Source organism: Rhea pennata, chromosome 11 (assembly GCF_028389875.1).
Source record: "Rhea pennata isolate bPtePen1 chromosome 11, bPtePen1.pri, whole genome shotgun sequence".
Taxonomy (NCBI): domain Eukaryota; kingdom Metazoa; phylum Chordata; class Aves; order Rheiformes; family Rheidae; genus Rhea; species Rhea pennata.
Window position 1 is genome coordinate 19,084,159 of NC_084673.1, and position 23,873 is coordinate 19,108,031.

The following is a 23,873-nucleotide window of genomic DNA, read 5'->3' on the forward strand; positions in this document are numbered from 1 at the left end:
TTTACTGTCTGGAAAATACCAGGGACTCACATTTTAGGTTGATCTGCTGCACAACCCTGCTTGAGTAGGTATGTTGGACTAGATGATCTCCAAAGGTCCCTTCCGACCTCAACCATTCTGTGATCCTGAGAAAGCCAGTGGGAACTTTTCATATGCACTTGGGATCCCTCCATGCTTCTTCAGGGAAGGGCCGTTAAAGTGAATCTGAACACTTTTCACATTTTGGAAGAAACCTAAATCTGAATTTCAGTTTTTAAATGTACACTTTCCTCTTTGGCCTCTGAGTCACCAGTCGCTTGGATGACTCATTTAACTATTCCAAGTCCTGTCTTCCCTATGGACAAAAGGAAAGCACTGCCTATGCTGTAAGAACACTGTGGCACACTGTAAGTCAGAACCAAGAAGACATCTTTCATAGAACTTTTTGAGATGGACATCCACCCTGAGATAATTCGGACATCTGCCATCCACAGAAATATGAGACGCAGAACAAAATCCATCTAAGTCTGTAAACCTGATCCCAATAGTAACTGACCCAAGTAGCAACTCACCAAGTTTGTTTTGAAGAACCTATCACCACATCACATCAGAAGTGAGCAAGAGCCTAGGAAGCCCTCCCCCTTCCAATTGCACATGGCCAGATGCTGAGCCTCACATGCAAAAGCTGCAACATGGCCCCAGCCACGAGAAGGGTAGCCACTAGGACTGGATCATCAGCTATGAACTAGACTCATCTTTCTCCAGTCAGAGAAAAAGGCACTGGCCATTTTCATTATGTTGTTCATAGATACAGGCGCATACCTGAAAAGCAAGGCTGCCCTCTGTTACGTTTTCAGCTACTAATACACGGCTGCACATGCTGAGCCAGCCAGTCTCAGCTCCAGCTGGGGCTTTGAATTAGTCTCAATCTAATGACACAGAATAAAGAAGGCAAAGTTGGGTCTTATAAGAAGCTGAACACCTTTGGTTCCTAGTGAGTTTCACTGATGTACAGAAGGTGTTTTGCATTCATTAAGGACAAACTAATCTACTGTAAGTTATTGCAATAATAACATTCTATGTTTTTACAGCACTAGTTCCTACAGCAAGCAAGACCAGAGCTTAGTTCTCCAAGTCTTAAACTTCACTCACTAATTTTTCATAAAATATATCAGGTATTAGCTTTTAAATAAAAATCAATACACTCACATTGTCATTTTTGTATTAGCAGCATCCAGCTACATGGATTAAAACTGGATGAAACTGATTGTTTCATTAATTTGGATGATAAAGTTTCCTATGTGTATTTCGGTGTGTTTATCTTATTGATGAGGAGTTTCGTATAGACATTTCAAGACATTCATGAGTCCAATGTAATCATTCTGTATAAAACTGTATGAGAAATATGCTTTAAATAGAAATCTATTAACAATTATCTGCACATGCCCATTTTTAAAAAGAAAATAATAGAATTAATAGGAAATAAAGATTATTCCTTATTCATGCTAGGCCTGACTCCAACACTAGTAATCAGATTGACTGTTAAGTTGCTCCACAAATGCTTCTGTTGTACTACCACTAAGTACTAACGCAGGCAAACATGACTGGGCCTAAGTAAAGGTGGGATAATCTAGGCTTCTCTGATTCAAAGGTTTATTATTAACAAAACACTCAGTTACTCACACCCCACAAAATGGTTTCAGCTGAACAGTCGGAGAAAAGCACACATGTGATAAAGAAGGAGAATGAAAAAGCTTATTGACATGTTGATACATGGCTGATAAGTAAAACAAAAACCCACTTAAAAAAAACCCAACAGTTGAGTCAAAGTCAGAAGCAGCATCTAGTCTCTTTTCTTTCCAGACTTCGAGATGTTTGCAACGATGCTGAAGATACTTCCCATTCTAAGCACTCTAGCAGGTAAGAAAACAAACTTCCAAATAACACTGGCATAAAGGAATGGGCTGAAATTAGAGAGCAGGCAAACCTGTCTGGCAAACCAGAAGAACATTCAAGATGTATTTCTAGATGGAATGAAAATTGTGGCTATAATGCTATATCATCTTGTGGAAATGATGAAGCTGACCACTCACTGATGGAGTTTTTTGCTCAGAAATATGGTTTTAGCTTTGCTTAAGGTAAATTAATGCTTTACTCTAAAGCCAGGAAGAGGCAAAGAGCTCACGCCTAGACCTTTACTGTTTTGCTAGTGTTTCAAGGTTAGGTTTTCTAACTTTCGGTTTTTGTCTCTTCTTGATAACATCCATGGGAAATAAGGCCTTGGTCCAATTCTCAGCAAAAATTAGGAAGTGCTTAAGTTTTAGCATGCAAATAATCCTTTGGATTTCAATTAAGTTAAGCAAGGACATAATACATTGTGGAATCGAGCATTTACATGGTATATTACAGATTATATAAGTCAATGATTTATATGATATATTACAGATTATATATTATGTTTAAAGGACATTTCTCTGTGCTAAGCCTTATTTTTAATATAAACAGAAATAGACATTTGAAGTGTAATGCTACAAGGTGAATGGCCACTGTAACCACTAAAAAAAAAGGATGTTGGTTTCCACACTTTCTCCTCAAGATGGAATTTTCTGTTTTGGATTTCACAGAAATATTTTAAACCGTTGTTTCTGATGTTTGCATGATATCTCTCTCACAAACATACATAAAACTCATAGCTTTTTGGCCTTAGAAATTAAAAGGAATTCAGTATTAGTATAGATGCCTTGACAAACAATAACATCTAATATTAAAGTTCTGGATTTAAGACTAACACTGTGGCCATATTAAGGCCACATACTAAGGGGAAACACAAACTGAGGATTTTGCAGCAAAAGGTCAGTAAACTTATATTTACTTGGTTAGCATTAAAAACCTGTAGTGACTTTCTCTGTAGCAAGCAAATGGCCTCACAGTAATACTGAAGAATGAGAAAATAGATCAACTATTTTTAACAGGTTAAGTCCTGTTCAAATTAGCCTTTTCCCTAAGTTATTTCTTAGTCATGCACCTTCTCTCATTTGAATCAACAGGATGGTATGTATGAAATGGAATTATTAGTCTGAAGCTGCAAACAGTGAATTAAATGCAAAGTAAAACTCCCATTAACTTACTTCAGTGGTGTGGGAATGAGCTATGAGGGTCCAGCCTGCTGCATTTGCAGTCAAAAGCGCTACGTTACTACTAGTGAGGGCATTCAACAGCCTCGCTGCACAAAGACAATTTTATAGGTCTCGGCTTCATAGGTTTACTGAGCAAAACTACACTTGTTTCAACTAAATATATTTTATTCAAACATACAGCTTCATGGAAACTAGCATGTTTTGTGGAGTCACTTACACTAAAATTAATTTCCACTGGAAAAGCTTTTAACAGCCAGGCTCTGTGGCACTCCTAGCTTCAGAGACAGGCAAAGATGAAGGAAATATATGGTGCAGATGACTGGAAAATTAAAGTTTTCAGTAGAATGTCATTGCACTGAAAGACCATAGCTTTATTCTACTGAAGATCCGAAAACAAATACTTCTAGTAAACTGAAAGTATTATTGTGGCAAGAAACTATCATCCCCCAGCCAGCTCTAATTGTTAAAGTTGAAGAAAACAGTGAACAGAGACACCTGCAATAGTACTGAATGGATTTTAGATTAGATGACAATAAAGATCAAGCTATTATGAACTCACAGGACAAGCAGGACTTCTGGAGAGCACTGAGATCCTCTCTTTCCCAAGGCACGATCAACACAAATTTAGATCAGTTTGCAATCATTCCCATGAGACTGTCCTTACATACACCTTGAAGCTTACTTGCTGCAATTTGAGCCCACTAGTTCTCATCATAGCCACCAAAGATGTGGGAAGTGGATTATTCCCTTCTTCCTTGCAACAGGCTTTTAATATTTAAGCGATAAAAAAGGAAAACAGGCTTCTGCCCCAAAGAGTTTAGACTCAGTTCAGATAGATTTACATACTGTAGGAGCTGATGAATCTGGAACATTTACATTGTTAAAAATGCTGAAATAATTGATATTTCTTTTTAAAACAATGTTTCCTCTCATATGGCTGGTAATCTGAGTAAAATACTCTTTTCAGTGTTACTGAAGGTTCTGCTGGAACTCTTAAAGGCAGCACTGTAAGAAAAGATGCAAAGATATTCCATTAAGATATGAATGTTTTGTATGTTTTGCCTCTATCATTCATACATCCACAGGAAATTATCTATCATGAAGTTCTCACCTCACTCATTTTACCACAGAAAGTTCCAAAAGATTTATATTTTCCAGTATTTTGAAAGAAATATTTTCACATTCAGAATCTTTAGACAGTAGCTTTAAAACTGGACTCAACAGTCTAGCAAAATTCTGAAATTCAGACTTTTATTTTTACTGAGAGCTCTAGCTTTGTTGTCATGTCACCATTTCTACTAACTTCTGTGGAGGACAGAGAGGGATAAACGCTGTTGGATGGTGCACAATCCCTGTCACTAACATGGCTCTGTAGACAGGACCAGTCAGAGCACTAAGCGAAAGGCTTCGTGTTTGCTCCCTTTTTGTTCAGAGCACACTAGAAAGGGTTGACCAGGTTTCCACACAATTTCTCACAACCTACACAATAAAAGCAATTCCAAAAGTTTAGCTTGAAGTTTGCAATGCAAAGGCATCAGAAGAGAAAGACTTTGGCATATGAGCACTAAGAATCCTAAATACAAGCAAAATAAATAGCAAAGGGCAATAGGGAAAAGCTGCAGGATCCCAGGCTGGGGGAACACAGCAGTGCTGATGAGTCAGAGGTAAGAACGTAGGATGGAACAACACGGTCTGTAGCACACAGTGACCCACACATAAAGAAGAGGAGACCTCAGAAGGACAGCTGTGAAAAAAAGAGGGTGAGAAAGTTGTAAAAGAGGGCTAGAGACAGTGGTGAGAAAGAGTGTGAAGTTCAGGAATGCACTGGGAGTGCAGAAGAACAGTTTGGTTTTGCTGCAGGCTCTTAGTGAGAAGACAAGTCTCTGCAGGTGCAAACAAGCATTTTTTTAGGAACTTTTTTTTTTTTTTGTAATATTATTTGTTTTAAGGGGTCAGGAGTTCCAGGGGATTTACATGTTAGGTTTACTCCCAGTTTATTATTACTAAAATTTCCACACAAAGCCCAAGGCAAACTATATTGAACAGAGAAGTGCTGGACATGTACAGCTTTCTCTCCCGAAACTGGGTGTGAGGATCCTCAGCCCAGCTGAGGGGGCAGCCCCAGCTGATGCCTCTCCCCTATCTTTATTGCGGCAGGTCTCGGTGTCAGCAGCATCGTGGTGACCGTCCCACAGAAGACAGTGAATGTCACTACAGGAGGAAATGCAACTCTTCTCTGCACATACACGAGCTCTGCGCCACTGGGAAACTTCTTCATTCAGTGGAGTTTTTACAGTGCCAGAGAGAGCCAGCTGAATACAGTAAGATATGTATTATTAATATGAAGATATATTTAATACATCGGTTAAGTCTTTATAAAGGCCTTTTTTATACCACCTTTGCCAAGAATCTTGCTACATTTAATAGCGTTTCCCTCTCTGCGGACCTGGGAGGCAGGTAACACTATTCCCACCTTAAAGACAAGGGATCAAGGTGCAATGAAATTAAGGGCCAGATGCACAAAGCTATCTAGGCTCCTGGCATGCCTGAACTCCTATAGAAACGTATGGGAACATACAGCCTCATCCACAAAGGGATTTAGATGCTCAGATGCCTTGCTCCAAGTGACGCAGGAAGCTTGGAGCGGAGCAAAGACTAGGTATCCAAAAACCAGGCTAGTGCTCCAGCTCCTAGACCAGCTCCTTTTTCTCTTGTCTGGCAGATAATTCTGCACTGCTTCCCTGGTAAAACACTCTTGCCTCTGACAATATGTTCCCCATTTAAGGGTCAAATGAGAGCTCCTTGGCTCAGCCACTACCATCAGTATCACACAGCTCAGTAACAGGAGCAGCATGTAACAACAGACTCTCCAGAAATTTGTCCTATCCGGAAATCTGCCACGGCAAACTTGCGTTAGTGTTTTGTAGCACCCCACGGGTGTCACTGCAGTAGTGGAACAATTACAGATCAAAGGCAAATGATCCCCATCTTCCTGAGACCCTGAGAGGCCGCGGAGCCAAACGGTGCCTGCTCCCAGCGGCACCAGACGGCCACGTGGCAGGATGGAGCTTAGCACAGAGACAGCACCAGGCTGTGAAGGGCACCGAGTACTTGACAGCTACATGCCTTAACCGCTGCCTGGGGCTCCCGGGTGGCTGTGAAGACCTGGCAGAGCAGCCTGGTCTCACCTGGAAGGAGTGAGGGATGCACTGTGTAACCCCCTATGATATGTACTCACTTCAGTGCCCAGACTTTAAGAGATATTAATTCATCCCATTTATTGTGGTGAAACAAATCCCTGAATCTCACCGCGAATGCAATACGCAGGCTACGTCAGCAGGCACTTTGCAGCCACATCATGATTTCTCCGTTCTGCCCTCGTCACAGGAACACTGATGCTTATGCTCAAAAGCAGGGCCAGTCCAGAGACTTGCCAAGAGCCTTGTCCTACTGAATTCAGCAGCACTCCCACAAGCTCAGGCCTGAAAGGTGCTGAGCAATCAGCAACACCCTTTCCTCTGTAAGAAGAAATGCTGATTAGAAGTGTTATTACATCCTTGCAGATGACTGTAATTTTTTCAACGCCCTAGTGCTGGGCTGGTGCTGTTTGGATCAGTCCCTCTTCTCTCTCACTGTTTCCATCTTGCAGCAAACACTTTCCTTTGAAAAGTTCAAGCCTCTGCTGTTACACCTGAGAGTTGATGTAAACAGATCTGATTTAGACCAGTGGTATGCTCCACACGGATGATGTTCCTGTCAGATTTCACAGTTTCCTAGTGAAATTAGGTTAGAAGGTTTGCCATCACTGACAGATTCATACCTTCTATTTGGTTTATAAATTACAGTACGATGAGACTGTAATTTGCAGAATGTACAATACATAACATCTTCAGCATCGAAGAGAAAGAGCCAGAATGTAAGAAATATCAATTGAACATAAAAGAGGGGAATGGCTCACCCTACTGCAGCGTATCACAGCAATTGCTAAAGACTGCATCGCTGACAAGCACACACAGCGCGCCCACCCCAGACTCCAACTCTAACTAAATGCCGGGCTGATACATGAATGCTTTTGCCTGACTAATTGTATGAACAGTCATTACTCATACCACTGGCTTTTGTCAAGTCACAACTATTTTCATAAATAGAGAATTATTCATGAAAGGGTGGTAGCTTCAGATTTTGGAATTAAGTTGCATATAGTATAAAATAATTATACTATTAGTCTTACACCGTATAGTATAATATGACTAATTTTGGTCCAGCATGTTGTATCATAAATTTTAACCACTCATTCAAGTGGGAAGTACAGCACTGGCAGAGGATTAAACCCATCTTCTCCAGATTTGCTTAGGGTCTCTCTGTTTTACTTGCATCAAATTTTCTATAATGCAAGACAATAAATGAAATACATTTTCTCGTTACAATCCAGAAAGATAAGCAGACAGAGCAGATTGGAATGAAAATAAGCTTAGAGGGAGAACCAGACATTTTCAAGAAATCCAGGAGGGGAAAACTATTTGTAGACTGTGACCAATGATGAGAAAATACCCTGAGGATTTTAAGCATAAAATACTGTGGGTGGTTCAGAGTACATTCAGCAAGAACTAACTGCTGTGGAGCTAATACTAAATGTCAGGGAAACCTTACGGACCAACCCCTTTAGCGGCCGCTCGCAGCAGCAGCTCCCACCGAAGTCAATGGGAAGGCTGTGCCGTGAGGGCTGCAGGAAATGTTACGGGGAAAAACTAGCATCGGAAACCCACCTCACGCTAAATGCACTTTCACTCTCACAGTACACAGGCATTTATAACGGATGGTTTTCATTTTCATTAAATGAAGCTGATTCAGCCTGGAAAGGCCAGGGGTGAGCGACTAATCCCGTTTCCCTTGAAGTCCGAGGCCGAACGTCCTTGCTGGTGGCGCGAGTGGCCGGCACCGAGCCGAGCCGAGCTGGCGCCGCGGCCGCAGGGATGCCTGCCGGCACCACGCAGCACTCGCCGCTGCTCCTTTCCAAATGCTTTTAACACCACCTTCACTCCTGTATTACTTAGCCCCGTATCTTTTTCAGTGACTCCTTGCCATTCTGAACCCATGCACAGCAAAATTAACCATGTTCATACAAATACTGAGAAGAAAGGACTGTGACTGCCTGTGAGAAATGGACATTTAAGGAAATTATTCAACATGGTTGAACATGAAATTGGATTTTCAACCTCTCTCTAAACGCAGAGCAATAAGAGGTTGCTATTTCCATTTCAGGCTGGTGGCTTTTCTGGGCTTCAGAAAGGATAGAGTGTGTGAAAGCATGTCTGCTTTTTCTGCCAGGAGTTTTAACAAAAAATAATCTTTCTACAAACCTGGCTTTGCCCTGGTTATTTGGCATGTAGCTGAAGTTAATTTCTATATTTTGTTCCAAGAAGGAAATATATGCATGGCAATGGAGGAGATTGCCTGCTATGGCTTACATTGTTTAAATGGAAGAATATTGAAGCGGCAAGTCAAAAATATATTTAATATACTGATTAGCCGACAAAAACATCTGGATTGAACAAACTGGCACAACAGTTTTCTGAATACCTGAATAGTAGCTTGCATTTTAAGTGGGATGAAAATTATCTAATTTTATTAGATTTTTTTCTAAAAAATTAATTAAATACATAAACATTTTCTTATAAAGATCCTGTATTTTCCCTGAAAAGATTGGTTGAAAATTCTGGTTTAGTTCATAATTTGCCATTTTTTCAACAACTAAAGGTACAATATTTTCAATTTCCATTTTCACAGCAGAAAACATCTGCCAGATATTTTGAAGACAGGATGAAACTTAGATTTTTTTCAAAAAATTGCAAGAAGTACTTATTCCGCCTGTCTTGATGACCCTGTTATTCATGTGACAGGTATATCTACAGCAATAAGATTAAGAAGGGGATGTTCTCTACAACAGGAAAAAAAAATCTTGATTCTAATGAGAAATGTTTATTTACACAATTGGGAATATGGCCCTTTTTCTCTACAGTGGCAGCAAATAATAGCACAACTATTAGGATTAATCAAGGCATATTTATGTCATTAAGATGCTTTAAGCCCAAAGCATTACTGAAAGTGAGCCTCAAATTACTAGATTTTAAGACATAATATATAATAAGCATAGAGGCCATAGGTACCCTTTCTAAAAAGAATGTCACAGGATTTTACACTGTTACCTATACTATAGATTTGGCAGTGTTTTGAGATACGTAAGCTCAGGTACAGTCCTACCCTGATTGAAATCAATAAGATCAGGATCAGCAGAGGTGTCAGCATTAATTTAATGCACCGGAGTTTTTGGTAACAGACTCTACCTTGCTGCAAGGTCGCGCCGTGCAGTTCATGAGTTCATAGCCCAGATGCAGAACTACTGCACCAGCCTCGGTTTTGTGCAGCCAGCTGGTGCTTTTTGCTGTTTGTTCTGGTGTTTTCATATCCCATTCCGCTTCGCCCACCTTGCACAAGGCAGGCGCAGGTGCTTGACAGTTAAAAGCACTGACAGTTACACAGGAGAAGACAAAATACCACAAACCAGCTGTTCACAGACAATACGATGAGATGCGAGGCAGCAGCCAGCGGAATGACAGGTGTTTGCAGTGCTCTTTTGCACGCAGTGCAGCTATATATAGCGTGTGCATGTACATATTTTTATTAACTGAAGTCTAACTTCTCATCCTGAGAAGCTTCTGCAGTGTTATTTGAAATTAATATTGTAAATATCAATGAATGGAAAGCAGGATATTTGAAATTAATATTGTAAATATCAATGAATGGAAAGCAGGATGCCGTGTGTATTTTCAGTCTTTCCTTCTTGCCATTTACTCCTTAGCACTATGTCTTTTCAATGATAGTATTTTCTATATTTTAATAATGACTCTCAGCCAAGGACCTTGAGAGCTTTCCAAATACTGAACAATCCCCATTTTACATACAGGCAACTGGGGCAACAACTAGTTATTTGTTTCACGCCAGGTAACACAGCACATCACAGCCTAGCCTGGTTCACAAGCTAACGTCTCAAGCCCCACTAAGATCTACATCTGTGCTTCATTTTGTGCACTGTGAGTCACTTGGCTGGCTTCAGTGGAAAGCACATAACTGAAGGTTTGAAAGATTGAAGCCTGCTGTTGACTCTGCACAGGCGAGGCTACAGCCTTGCAAAGCTAAACACAGCTCCTGAACCTCACCAGAGCCACACCTTGAACCTCCAGCCCAGCCCAGGCCACCCACAGTGAGCGCACGAGCAACTACCCGAGACACTGTGTGGCCACCCCAAATACACCCAGTGCGGTATTCCTGATGCAAGTTTTAGATTAACTATTAGACATGCAAAGGAAATCATTACTGTCATTTGTAGGAGAAACAGTAATTATCGATAGACTTCTCACAAAAAAGTTCTCTAAAAAAAAAGTGAGCTTGAAACATTTGCGAATGGTGACACTGCTTTGGTAAAGCCACAGATTGACAATTGGGAGGGAAACAGTGTTAACAGTATGTAACAGCAATAATATCTTCTATTTATTTTATAAATTGGCTTTCATTCTGAAAGACCCCTGCATTTTCCCCACATCTGTATTACCAAGCAAGTATCACTCAGCAGGAGAGGGCAGGAGGGTCTTGCTTATTGTAGAAGATACCCAGGGGCACATGGCACTCTTCCCCTAAGAGAAGTACAGCTGGATCTTTCTAACCAGGCTTTAAGACCTGATGAACCACTTTCCAAAATCTTTGTGAGAAGCAGCAGGCTTGTGCCATGTGGCTCAGGAACAGGGGAGAGGATGGGGGACCCTGAGGAGCAGCTCACAGAGGGGAATTCACTCTGAAAAGAGATGAAGAGCAACCTGACCACAGCTGTCTCTGCTCCTTTCACCCTGTAATCCTGAATTTGGTTAATCTAGATTACAAGCAGTCCCCACACCAGCACTGCTCTGCTGCAGCCCATCACAGGACAAGGCGCTGGGTTACCTGAGAACCATGGGCCATCAGCCCTGTAAGAGAGTGCAGCATTCCCCTAAAAACTACTGGAAGAACGATTTTCTCCCCATGTGATAACAGTAGTGGCCAAGCCTTCCAGAGTTTACTGAGATCCCACCACATGCTGAGCAGAGGATTACTATCCATTGCGTGTTGGGATCTCCCAGCACGAGTAATGGTCTGCAAACAGACAGTCAAACAGACAGTAACCCCGAAGCAGACAATGGTGAGGACACAGAGGAAAGCGGAAACGAGTAGAAAATGATCAGGTTGGAACTGGTACGTTTGGTGACATTACAGTCAAAGTCTGTCTAATTTTAAATAAAACGCATAAATAAGATTGTACTGCATCCTCGTGCTGTTGCTGAGGACTTGAGACATCGTCTGCGAACTCCCCTGAACATGAGGCGCCCTGCCCTCACTTCAGGGGAGCTGTGCAGAGAGCGGGCTCTTTGCTTTTGGGGGAACATTTAAAGTCTCATTCAACTCTTAGACGAGTGCATTTCTACTCAAATACAGCAGTCCCCGTGTGCCTATATTCAGAGTATGGATGAAAAGTCAGTCAGTCATTGTCAAAAGATGGTGTATGTGACAGATGCGCGGGGAAGATGTAGCTGGACACACAAGGTAAGAAAAAAAATCCCCAAAATCTTAAGGAAAAAAGAGCTAAATAGCTTCTGCTAGATTTATGCTGCTATGAGAAATGAAATCTTGTTCTGGATTAAAATCCTAAAACTAGCACATGGACTAAATGAGCTGAATTAGAATTTCTAACTCATCCTAATTTTTATTGCATTTTCCACAATCAAAATTATTTGAATGTAGCTGCTGCTTTTCCCCACAGCTCTTCTAGGTGGCTGAACTAGCACTTGAAGCTTTTAGCATATTCTACCCAAAGGGTGTCTGAAGGGCACATCCAGCAGCCTCTGGGTTTGAATGTGAGCAAGTCTGAATTTTGAGGCTAGATCTTTACATGCCAAAAAAATACTCATTCTGGGTCCTGTTTCTAGAATATCACATTCTGAGTTGTGACAGATACAGAGGAGCTCCATGGTAACTCTGAGATGGTTTCCTCTCAGCTGTGAGCTGACCAATACCCCAGCCATCAGCCATTCCAAACTTTCTTTGATTTTAGTAGGATTCTTGACTCACCACTAAGTAGGGTACAGCCCAAAGTAAAGGTCTAACAGTAACTGCTATGGAGCAGCTATGTCAAATGCACCAAGAAAGCATGTTTGTGCCTGATGTGCTGTAGAAATTACTCACAAATAGTCCAGCCACAAGGATGACACTGTGAGAAAATGAAAGAATTGATCCTCAGAAGTAGTTTGCACAAGCAGCTGCTGAATGATTAATTCTCTAAAAGCTCCTGACTCCATCCCTTTCTCCTTCTACCAATGCTCAATTGTGACAAGAGGCTTCTAGTCTTTATTAACATCTTCAATTACCCATGCAAAAATCCCATGACTGTAGGGCATAATATTCTTGTTATAGTCTGACAGAGCAGTTTCAACAAAAATGTGTGAAAAGAAACTGCAGATGAAAAAAAAGACATTTGGGGCCAGACTTGGTCACATGAAACAAGCTGAAGAAACCAACACATGTGTGAGCATTTGCTTCCTTATCTGGCTGAGTTCAGACCCTGGGCCTTTGGCTTTAACTAACACCTTTGAGTATGCAGCATTTGCTTTCTAATTAGACAAGAAGACATTTAAGGGAGCGATAAATATACTGTTTTCCCTTGTTATTTTATAAATTCTATCTGTACTCAGAATTCAGGAAGAGATGGTATCAAACCAGTAAAGTTGTTAATTTTCCCCTTCACACTTATCTTTACACTTTAACAGTTCTTCTTCTAGTAGTTTGAGAAAAAGCCAAACTGAAGATGCTCAATAACGGGGCCCTCCGAATGCCTCCTGCTCTGCAGGAGAACACTGTGAATCAGAATCAGATGGTGGATATATCCGCCTGCGGAAACGTCATTAGACAGGATATTGCTGTTTCGTGTCTGCAAATGCAGGGAAGTGAGAAGGGGCTGGAGGAGGGAAGACAGGTATTCGAGAAGGAGTCACATCCTCAAACAGCCAGGAAATAAACATAACCACGGAGGTTAAGTGGGACATTTTGAAACTCATCTCCAAGTACATCTCATTTTACAAACTTGGTATCTAGACATATGAGGCTAAACAGTAATGTGATGAGACCAGGAGGTGGGAGTGGGAAGAATACTGACCTAGAAATTATGAATTAGTCCAAAGACATTTGAAAGCCACATATATATTCAAATTCTAGTATCTATTTGTCACATCCCAAGAAGAGAGAGGAAGCAGACGGAGACATGTTTCTTCTAATTTACTGCCTGCTTTTTCACATTTCCCTGTCACCCTGTCACCCGGTCATGGAAAGAACTTTCCATAGGCAAGAAGTCATATAAGGAAAACCTGTAAGTGGATTCCACATTCTCTGCCAAACATCTGGAAGCCTCTGAAAATCCCAAACTCAGCATCAGCTTTGCCTACCACTTTCCCTTCTGGCAAATATTTTTCTCATTGTCACACAAGAATGAGAGCAGCTTTCCCATGGCCAAGGTGAAGGAGAAGAAATGGATCTCTGATTTCATGTACCAGGTCTTTCACAATTCTGGACACAGATTATCTTGCCTCCGGCATCTGCAGTGTACTGAAATTACCAAGATTTTCTTCCAAATTAGTATAATAATTCCGACCCCGTTATTCAGTTTGTAACCTGCGCCGCCCAGCACAGGTACAAGACTAAGTGACTCAACTGCCTCGGAAGTCTGTGAGCCCAAATTCCTCTCGACTGCAGCAGATATGGCAACTCTGGAAAGGCAGAGTAACTAACTCCATTGCCTTAGAGGGCCAGGAAGGAGAGTGCTGCTATCAGCAGCACGAGGCACAGCCTGGCCCACAGGTTAAAGAGCCAAATGAAATGCCACCCCTTCTAGAGTCAGGGAGATGCCTTCTGGGCAACCTGGCTGTTTTGCAGAAATGGGTGTATCAGACTGGGGAGTTATTAGGAACAAGATTTTTAGGAGTGATAGCATAGCAATTTTTTTTGACAGTTATTTGATTAGTCATCCCAGGCAGCTGCTCCCATGAAATGTGAAAGGCGTCATTCTTGCATGAGCAAGCTAGCTAGTAATTAGAAGCAGCAACCATTACTGTGTCCTGAACACAGTTTGAACACAGAACACTGGTAAATCATCAACTTCACTAGAGCTGCTCTTGATTTGCCTGAGGACATAATGTGTTCATTTTCAGGGAAGCATGGCAGATTTCTTTGTTATTTTTCATATTAGATGCTGGATTTTAAATATATTTATTACATCAAATTAAAAATGCCTCCAGCAAAAGTTTAACACTGACTAAATTTACAGTTTTCCCATATAAATATCTTAGGAACATTTTAGGTAAAATGGAAAGAAATGTCAATGAAATCTGTGTTTGTTGGAGGGGACATTAATTGTCAGTTGCTAAAAAAGAGTCTTCTGTATTTTCAACAGAAAACAAATTTTTGACTCTTGAAATAGTACATAAACATTTTTGCAAAGATACTAATTTCAGCTTTTTGTAAAGCACAAACATGCACTTTTCAAGGACAGTATACAAATAATCCTCTATACAAAGTCTGAAATACATATTTTGAGCATACTGTTTAAACCAGGCTATGAATTCACAGCCAATTCAGTGAAATATATTCCCCTTAAATGAAATTTCCTGTGTACACAATCCAATCATACCTCTGGGACAAGATACACACTCAGTAATTAATCACAACATTCCTCAGCCCTTCTGGTGTTTACCACCTTCCTTCAGGCAATGAACTCCAGAGCCGGGGAGGTAAGTATCATACAGGAGCAGAGGAACACAGAATAGACTGGAGCCTGCAGAGGATATGAATGCATTTCCTTAAGATGTTCCATTGCATTTACATGTTCATAGTATAAAAAAGAAAAAAAGCAGAAAGACTCTGTTTAAATCCATAAATAGAACAAGTATTCTATGCTGTGTTGGCACCTGCCTCAGATTTAACAGTGTACCCAACATATTTTCTCTGCATGCATTCAAGTAGAAAGAAAGAACACAGAGGATTAATTTTTCGGCACATTGTATGAGGCCTTAGATACACAATTCACCTTGACTCCAGATCAAGTAAACCGCACCCACACAAAGCACTTGCTCTTGTATTTTGTTTACCGGCATGCCTTGACTGCATTTAAAACTCATCGCAATGCCAAACCTATTTCTGAAGAACATGTAGAGATGTACACTGAGTTGACACCCAGTGAGGCAGCTTCTGCTATTGTTTACTCTCACATAAATCCCAAATCCCTCTGAGGTAGATGCACAGTAGAATTTATCCCTTTTTTCAGTAATTAGGCCTTTTAGTACCCCCTGTAAGAGATCTGCCTCCCCTCTCATGCTGCTGGAAGTCAGCATAAGTTAATTTAAGTCACTGTGCAACTTAATTCCCCATCAGTGTGAACAGCTGATGGCGCCTCACCCCCACTCAAATGGACGTTATGCCATTATGCTCTTCATTCAAAGCAAATGCAAATCCAGACTATCACCACTGAGATCTATAGAGAAACTATATGACCCTGAAGTCAGAGTCACAGTTTTTATAACTTCAGGTTCTTGCAGGAAATAGTGTATAAAATATTGCTATTGCTTTTACTAGGATACATGCAGAATGAGACAAGTTTGGTTAGTACACTTTTGTAATTACTGGGGTATCAGAGAATTCAATTTGATCCATTTTGATGAGAGAGAGGACCAAACCAAATTCCTTGTTTTGAACAGTCCCATGCACTTCGGGAATATGCGGGTAGGCATCCAGACACTAGTTTTGCAATAGAGGTCCTTCTCTAGATGTTAGCAAAGCATATAAGCATGTTTAGAATACAGGTACCAGTAGCAAAATGTAAAGTATTCTTGCATGCAAAACAATGGAAGCTGGAGTCTCTCTAGCTGTTTTGCAGACTTTCTGATCCAGTCTGTCACTGTACTAACATTAGACCTCTTACATATCCCCAACGCAACACCAGATTCTCATACATTTGCAATGCAGTTGTGTAACTTTGGCACTCAGGTCTCTGCATCAACTGTGTCCAGCGTTTGTAATCCTGGGGTAGGGAAAAGCAAAGTCTGCCTGGAAAGTAGACACCATTGCACATGAGACAGGGCCAGGCTGCCTTACCAGAGCTGCTGTGCATACGCAATCTAGGTTTTGACCTTCATTTCAAAACCTTATCACTGCATAAACCAGCTGTACTCTGGCAGTAGTGGGGTGTAGCTTGCTTTAAACTAACAACGGATTTTAGATAACATTGCTTAAAGACTTCAGTCAACACTATCAGGGTGGATAAGCAGAATTAAGAATGAACATTCTTAACTCAAAATACAAGCAGTTGATTTACAAAGTAAAGCAAGTTATACTTCTTGCCTGGGGATCTGCAGTGTCCCTAAAGCGAGGAAACTCAGAACAAAAGGAAATTTTGATGCCAAGCAAGAGTGAATGACATTTCACTCCAGTTTGTGAAGCTTTTTTCCCACAAATGTTTTCCAACTATTCCACTAAAAAACAAACTGTCGTGTACCCTCCATAAATATATTTACATTATTGATTCGGAAATACTGTCAGTAGGAAAGACAGTAGACATATCTGGGTCTCAGCCTGTAATTCTATATAATTACCCCTCTCCAGTATGAAAAAAATCAGTGAATACACCGGAACTGTTCACTTTACCTAGATGATGGCATTTGTGCATGTAGAAATTGGGAAGCATGCTGCCTATCTCAAATAGTGTGATTTGGGATACATATACAATACTATTATTAAATATCTGAGAAAAATCATTAACAGTCCGTATTTTTCTACATTAACTCGTTCTCTCAGATCTCAGTTTCATGGCAGAAATAGACAGGACAGAGTATATGCACTCCTTGAGAACTGTTCAGGCACATCCTATAGCAAGTGAGATATCACAGCTCCTAAGCAGACTCAAGTCTCAAACTATGAACTGGTCTCCACAGTGAACACACTTCCACCTGTCCTTTGTGTCAACAGACAACAGGTTTGGGTTTATAAGCTTATGCAAGTAAATTCTACTCTCACACTGCTGCCAATCACAAATAGTGCTACTGCAGTCAATGAAAGCAGTCAGAGTAAACCAGTGAATTTTCATCAGGAAGGAAATGTTGCATTCTGGAGAGTTAGGCTTTTTCTTGACCCCAAATAGGTGCCCCTCAAAGCAAGGAGGCCAACAATTATTTCAGACTTCTATCTCTGGTAGAAATTGTGAAAAACAAGATGTCCACAACACTGGCTCTGACTCCTATTACACAAGCAAGGAGAAGAGCATGGTTGCTTTAATTGCATGCGTGATGATTCTGCTGGTGCTCTTATGCAGCATTTTTATTGTTTCCAAATTTCAGACAGATCAGGTGCCTTGTTTGCTTAGGCTTACGTCTTGTGGATTCATTTCAGTTCTCTGTTTGCTAGCTTCTATATTTGGAAAGCGCTGCATACATTGTCTTCATGCAATGGCAGGTCCATCCTTGTCCTATGCTTCTATTGAGCTGAATATTAATATATCACAAACTATCTGGGCTTCAATTAGTGCCACTGCTGATTATGCATGACTTACCGCTATTACACAGATTTGTTGTATGATGGTTAATGGTCTCACCTTTGTTTTTTCAAAGGCATCAGTCTGCAACTGGAGTATCTAGTTACCTAGTTACTGTCATTTACACAGTTAAAACATCCCAGATCTGAGAAGCCGGTCCTCTAGGAACCAATAGAAACATATATTCAAATATACCTAATTTTTCATCTCATTGTTTTGGGGTAAGGGGGGAAGAAAGGAGGTGACCTTGCTTGGCTTATTCAGACTCAACTATATTCCAGTTATGACAAACAAAGCAGCAGCTGAATCACCTGTTATCAAACTTACTATTGATTTTGTGTCACAGATCTATTATTATTCAGGAGGAGAGTCTTATTCCTATGGAGAATTTAAGAACAGGATCAAAGCTGGAACAGGTCCAGGGAATGCCTCAATAACAATCTTCAACATGCAGCCCTCAGAAACTGGTTCTTACACCTGTGAAGTTTTCAGTCCGCAAGCTGATGGTGGACAGAGTCAAAAATCAGTGATTGTCAATGTGCTAGGTACGTGCTTTTTCTCTGTCTTGTGGCATTGTAGTTTTCTTGATTTGTGATACAATACCAAATTCCAACCTCAAAATATGTAGGACCAGAGGGAATATTGTAACTGTGATGTGCAAGACCCATGAAGCAGAAAAATTCATTGACATGAAGATCTTTTCCAAAGGCTCAGGAGGCAGACAGGGCTGGTGGTGCCCTCTAGCTTCCAGACAAAGCAGACCACATCTCATCTCAGCAACCACACCTGTTTGTCCTATGACAATCTATGTCCAGATTCACTTTACTTTCTCAAACAGCTACCAAATGTAAGTAGGTTGCTGGAACTACTCAAATTCACTAGGTTTCTCACCAAAATAAAGTGGCATTTAAACCTTATTAAACATCCTTCTAGTTGGGAGCAACAGTTACTCTCTGGAGCCATTACCTCTAGGATAGCCCAACCTCAGCAAAGACCAAAATTTTACTGAGGCTTCTGGTAGGTCATGTTGACCTGCATTAAGATCACAGTAAATCTAGGGAGAGGCAGTGACACAGCCCAAGATTCTGGCTCATTCCCACCCTCCAGAAACAGTAGAAATTTAATCTGTGCTGGAAGTAGTTGGAAGTACTACAAAGTTGGATGGAAGAAAGCAATAGTTCAACCATGAAAAGGCAGGACAAAAAATATGAAAACAGTGGAATGAAATATTTTACTTGCTAATGCAATTAAAGTTTGTATTATTCATTGTTTTTAAATTAAGAATTCATACCTGCTCAGAGTCACAAGGCAAAGGTGTTTGAGAAAGTGATTCCAGTAATATCATTTGTCCATCTGCCAGGGATAAAAAAGAGATATGTGTAAATACACTTCCTGAAAAGTCACATTGTCAAAACATAAATATTAATTCTCAGCTAAAATTCCCTAGAAGAGTAATAATTCTTGGAACAGTTAAGTAAGAGGTTGTAATTTTCACACAAAACTCAAGAAAGGTTGCTCACTTATGCACACAAAACTGGGTCTCATTCATAGCTGATGTAACTCTACTGATGGTATCCTACCGAATCACAACAGCATACCTAGAGGCAGAAGATTAAAAATAGTAGGTATAAGAGAGAACAGAATAATCTCCTGTGTGCGCAAAGTGGAGAAAATGCTACCTAAACAGACTTTTTTACAACTGTAGTTGTCAGGCCTTGATCCTCTCTGTGGAAAAGCCCCTGTACCCCTGAAGGAAATGATACTGCTATGTAGCAGAAAATGATCTATGATGAATAGTGACTGGCCCATTATAATCAAAGTAATCGAGAGTCTTCCAGCCTAGCATCTCACCATCTCCATAATAGCATTTATTATGCAAATGCAAGAAGAAATAATAAAAACATATCTTGGACCATATACATCTTTGTAAGAGAACATTTGGTCAGATCGATTAAAAAGACTGTTCTGAAATGGAAATCTATAACTGGGGCTTAATCGCTTATGTACAGCAGCACAGGAACAGAACCTGATGTGGAAGCCTGCAGCCTCCCTGCGTTCTCATGATGTCTATTCTCCCTGTTATTTTACAGTCAAACCATCAAAGCCTTTCTGCAAAATAGAAGGAACAGCTGAGAGAGGCCATCTAATCTCTCTCTTGTGCAAATGTGAAGAAGGATTGCCTCGCCCTACTTACCGCTGGTATAAAGTAGATGAGAATACCCTCAAGCCTGTGACTGAACAATTTAGTACGTAACTAAAGGACTACTGTGTGATAATCAAGATCTGCAGTTTAATAGTATCAGCCATTTACTTCAAATCCTTTGTACCATATGGTATAGTCAAAACTTCTCCTCCTCTTCTGATGTTCAACCTCACAAATTGGTATCTTTATTTACTCAAATTGCCTGACAGCTGTCACTTAAACACAGGATTTTTGAGAGGTCTGTTCTGTGCAGCATGTTAAAGTCTTGTCTATAACATTACCTTAAATTGTTAAAATGGGAGAGATGATTATGCCTTCAATATTCCCTTACCTTGGAATTCTGACTGAACTTACTCTCCAAATAATTCTATTTGTCATTCAATTGCTGACCTCCATCCTGAAAACACTTCAGTACTTGTTTACATTTTCATTTGTGAGATTACACTGATGGTAATATCAGTGTGGGTAAAACACCAGACAGACAGACATAATTGCAGGGGAGGTGCCTACTTCTCATGTGTTAATACACGCATACAGAATCCTCTCTAGTAACTTTCAAGGAAGGTAAATGTTTTCAGTTTAAAGAATATAAAAAAGACTAACAAATGAACAATAGGAAAAACCCTTAGCTTCTCCTGTTTTTCATCTTTTAACAGCTCTCAGTATTACTAACTAAAGAAAACCAATTGCCTCTACAGTGTATAAACAGTCATCTGTGTATATGTTCTCCGTTTGTCACAGATCCAAAAACTGGAGTTCTTACCATTGGCAACCTCACCACCTTTGAAACGGGGTATTACCAGTGCATAGCCAGCAACATCCTGGGGAACAGTACCTGTGAGCTTGACCTAACGACAAAGCGTAAGTTTAATGCATGAAAGTAATCACATATTTGATGTATGACATAATCTGTTTGCAGAAAAATGCTGTAACAGCTTTAAAACATAGGTTGTTTGAAATAAGAACAGTAATGGCATGGGATAGTTTTCATCCAGGTATGCCCAGGGTTCACACTGACCTAGGCAACTTATTTAACATCTCCAGCTTCTTTTCTAACTGGACAGAAGAATTGAACCTGGCTCTGACTGCAGAGGCCTTTTGTGGAAACTCACAGATACGGAGCTTAGAGTAATTTCTTCCAGCCAACAGTCCCAGTGGGTTCCCTCCAAAATTCATAGCCACCATGGGAATGTGCTAGTACATGGACTGGGGCACTGCAGATGGGACCATTATTTCAAAGGATCACAGTCATGGAAAAATACATTATCCTGACTATTCTCAGGCAGTGGCCAACTGCACCTGCATGCAAATTGTTCAGGTAACCAGTAAAATCTAACGAGAGCCAAGCACACATTGTATTGCCAGCCATGAAATGTGTCCCTGCCCATTGTCACTCAGTTACTCAGAGATCTAAAAAATGAAAACTGCAGGATAGAACAAGCAGCTGTACTATAGTGGAAATAGAAGGTTTTAAAAGGTTCACAACTGGTCAGAACATTATTTTTACATCTGAGTTGAAACAGGAAGATAAAGGCAAGCTGAATTTCAAAACTGATTTGCAAAGACTGAAGAGCAAAGGCCTTCAACTACTGCCAATGTTAACAACCTAACATTTCCCTTAGGCGGCCATAACCATGGGGTTTGTTGGGGTAGGGAGCTACCATCAAGGAGGAGGCAGCAAAGGTCATAAAAGCACAATTCTCTCTCTCCTACAGTATCCTTGGCCCCTCTCCTGGAAATACGGATTTTAGTTTTTAGTTCTTTGAACCCAGAGACTTCTTTCTGCTAATGACCTCTCCTCTAAATTTCTATGGCATTTTGCTACATCAATAGGTTTTTTTTTTTTTTTTTTTAATTCAAATAATCTTTTTTTTTTTTCCTTTCCAGATTCAGATGGTGGTATTGTTGCTGGAGCATTAATTGGAGCAATTGTTGCAGGTGTTATCATATGCATTACTGTCTGGGTCTTAACCAAGAGGGAAAAGAAAAAGAGAAAGAAGTCATCGAATAATGAAATGCAGTAAGAATTTGTTTGCTTGATTTTAAGACATTCATTTCTGTAAAGCCATGATGATAGAACAGAACTAAAGTGAAATATATCGATAAAACTTTAAAAGTAAGAATATTTATTTATGTATGACTTAATCTGTTGCTCATGTAACTGAAGCTGCCTCTTCCCATATTTACATGCAGTCACCACTTAGCAATATCTGAAATAGTAAGCAAACGTTTTTTAAACAACACAATGAAAAAGTGACATCTTGGAAAAAAACAGTGTTTAATATTTAAAAGTTAATGGTGACTGTTAATGGCACACAGAGGAAATAGAAAAGGTATTGCAGCTAAAGGCCCACCCAGCAGTTCTTCTGGGATTGCACATTACTGAATTTAACTACAGAGGACTTAGTTCAGTGCTATAAGAAATGCTTCAAGGTGTCCAAGACTGAACCGGTAGATGTGACAAAGGACCATGGGACACCCATGCTCTTCTAAAGTGGCAGCTGGAAGACAGGTCCAATACTAAGGCATCTCAAAAGGCAGGGGACATCTAGGCTTAGTAAACAGAATGGAGCCAGACCATCCACTGTGATCCTGCTCCAGCAAACTGACTTCCTCCATGCTTTGGATGCTCACTTCTCTTTCAAATTGCCACATTATCGGGACAGGGATAATCTCGTATGCTACACCCAGACTGTATTTAGCCCCATGATGTTAATGATAAATTAATAGATGCAGCTGAGGCCAGAAAAGATTATTATGTCCTCTGGACACTTCCCCATAGCTCAGGTCTAATATTTCCTGACCTGGAATTCTGTTAATCCAGACCAGTGGCCAATCGCTTATGTACACAATTTCTGCTTTGAATTGATGTAGCTTTAACATTTTTGTGCTTGGATCCTAATAAAACTTACTGCATTGAATTAATCTACTAGCATCTGATATTTTGTATGCGTGAAACTACTTAAATGTCAGGAGCTGATTTACTACTGCTTTCACAGACTAAACAGAATTCATACCTAAATATCTAAACTCATATCATACTAAAAATATTTTTCTATATTTCAGTTCTTTTCATAGCTTTTTTTCTGACTTATTCTATTGTTTACATATTTGAATGGGACACCAGATCTGCATGCAATTTCCTAGAAGTTTCATGCCAAGCAGTTTGCTTTGCAAACTTCTTCTTAGCTACTGCCAGCATAGTTTCCCATTCTGCTTCCTTGACCATGCATTTGGCCGTATTAAAATCTATTTTATTCTAACGGGATCAGCTAAACCAATGATGCAGAGCAGTCTCGCTATCTAATACTGCCGATCTCCGTATTTTAGCAGCTGTGATTTTATAGCCTGTGAGGGCTTTCAGGTACTACAAGAACAGAATTATAATAATATAGGGGTTACCACTTAACAACAAAACTACAAAGGTTCATTCTTTTGAAAGACTGTAGTGTAGGTGGGATTTCAACACATGAAATCACAATCCTCATCCTGTCTTCCCACAGAGTAATGACTCAGAAACAACCCAATGCAGAGTACGTTCAGGTACCTAATGAAGAAAACATACCTGCAACCACAGTTCCATCAAGCAATGCAACAAATGAATATCCTACTCTTGAGGAAACAGCAGTCTCTGGGACACCTGAAAATGATGAGAAGCAAGAAGTGGAAAAAGAGGAAATAGCCTAGAGTTTTAATACAGTTTTCCTTGTCAGCTTTGGACCCCTTTACAAAAAAAAAAAAAAAAAAAGTTGTCATTGAATAAGCACATCAGTGTGATCAAACTTTAAACCTGCATTTGTATTGTGAACCACTGCGCAAGAGATTGAAAAGGATCTGTTACATATGCAGTTTGTGAATAGCAAACATTTAGCCTTCAAAGTTAACCAATTTTCATTTA

At 40.2% G+C, this 23,873-nt stretch overlaps 2 protein-coding genes across 3 annotated transcripts in view; one reads left to right on the plus strand and one right to left on the minus strand.

The window, feature by feature from the left end:
- Positions 1-20,798, minus strand: part of LOC134145282 (synaptotagmin-like protein 2) — a 71,883-nt gene extending 51,085 nt beyond the window's left edge. For both annotated transcript variants that reach the window (XR_009959575.1, XM_062584644.1), the window contains exons 1-2: positions 20,739-20,798; positions 19,064-19,125 (exon numbers count right to left, since the gene is read on the minus strand). The gene's annotated coding sequence lies outside the window, so the exon portion shown is untranslated. The remainder of the gene's footprint in view (positions 1-19,063; positions 19,126-20,738) is intronic.
- On the plus strand, positions 1,851-23,662 carry VSIG1 (V-set and immunoglobulin domain containing 1). Its single transcript, XM_062584646.1, has 8 exons — positions 1,851-1,899; positions 5,274-5,437; positions 11,640-11,747; positions 18,119-18,317; positions 19,863-20,018; positions 20,717-20,836; positions 21,863-21,995; positions 23,479-23,662. The coding sequence occupies exons 1-8, from the start codon at positions 1,851-1,853 to the stop codon at positions 23,660-23,662; spliced, it is 1,113 nt and encodes a 370-aa protein (XP_062440630.1).
- The last annotated feature ends 211 nt before the right edge of the window (positions 23,663-23,873 follow it).

Bases quoted from the DNA above. Each gene is read 5' to 3' on its own strand.
- VSIG1 (XM_062584646.1), top strand. From the start codon at position 1,851: ATGTTTGCAACGATGCTGAAGATACTTCCCATTCTAAGCACTCTAGCA. The intron at 11,748-18,118 runs GTAAGAAAAAAA...TTTGTGTCACAG, and splicing joins GATGTAGCTGGACACACAAG to ATCTATTATTATTCAGGAGG. The intron at 20,837-21,862 runs GTAAGTTTAATG...TTTCCTTTCCAG, and splicing joins GCTTGACCTAACGACAAAGC to ATTCAGATGGTGGTATTGTT.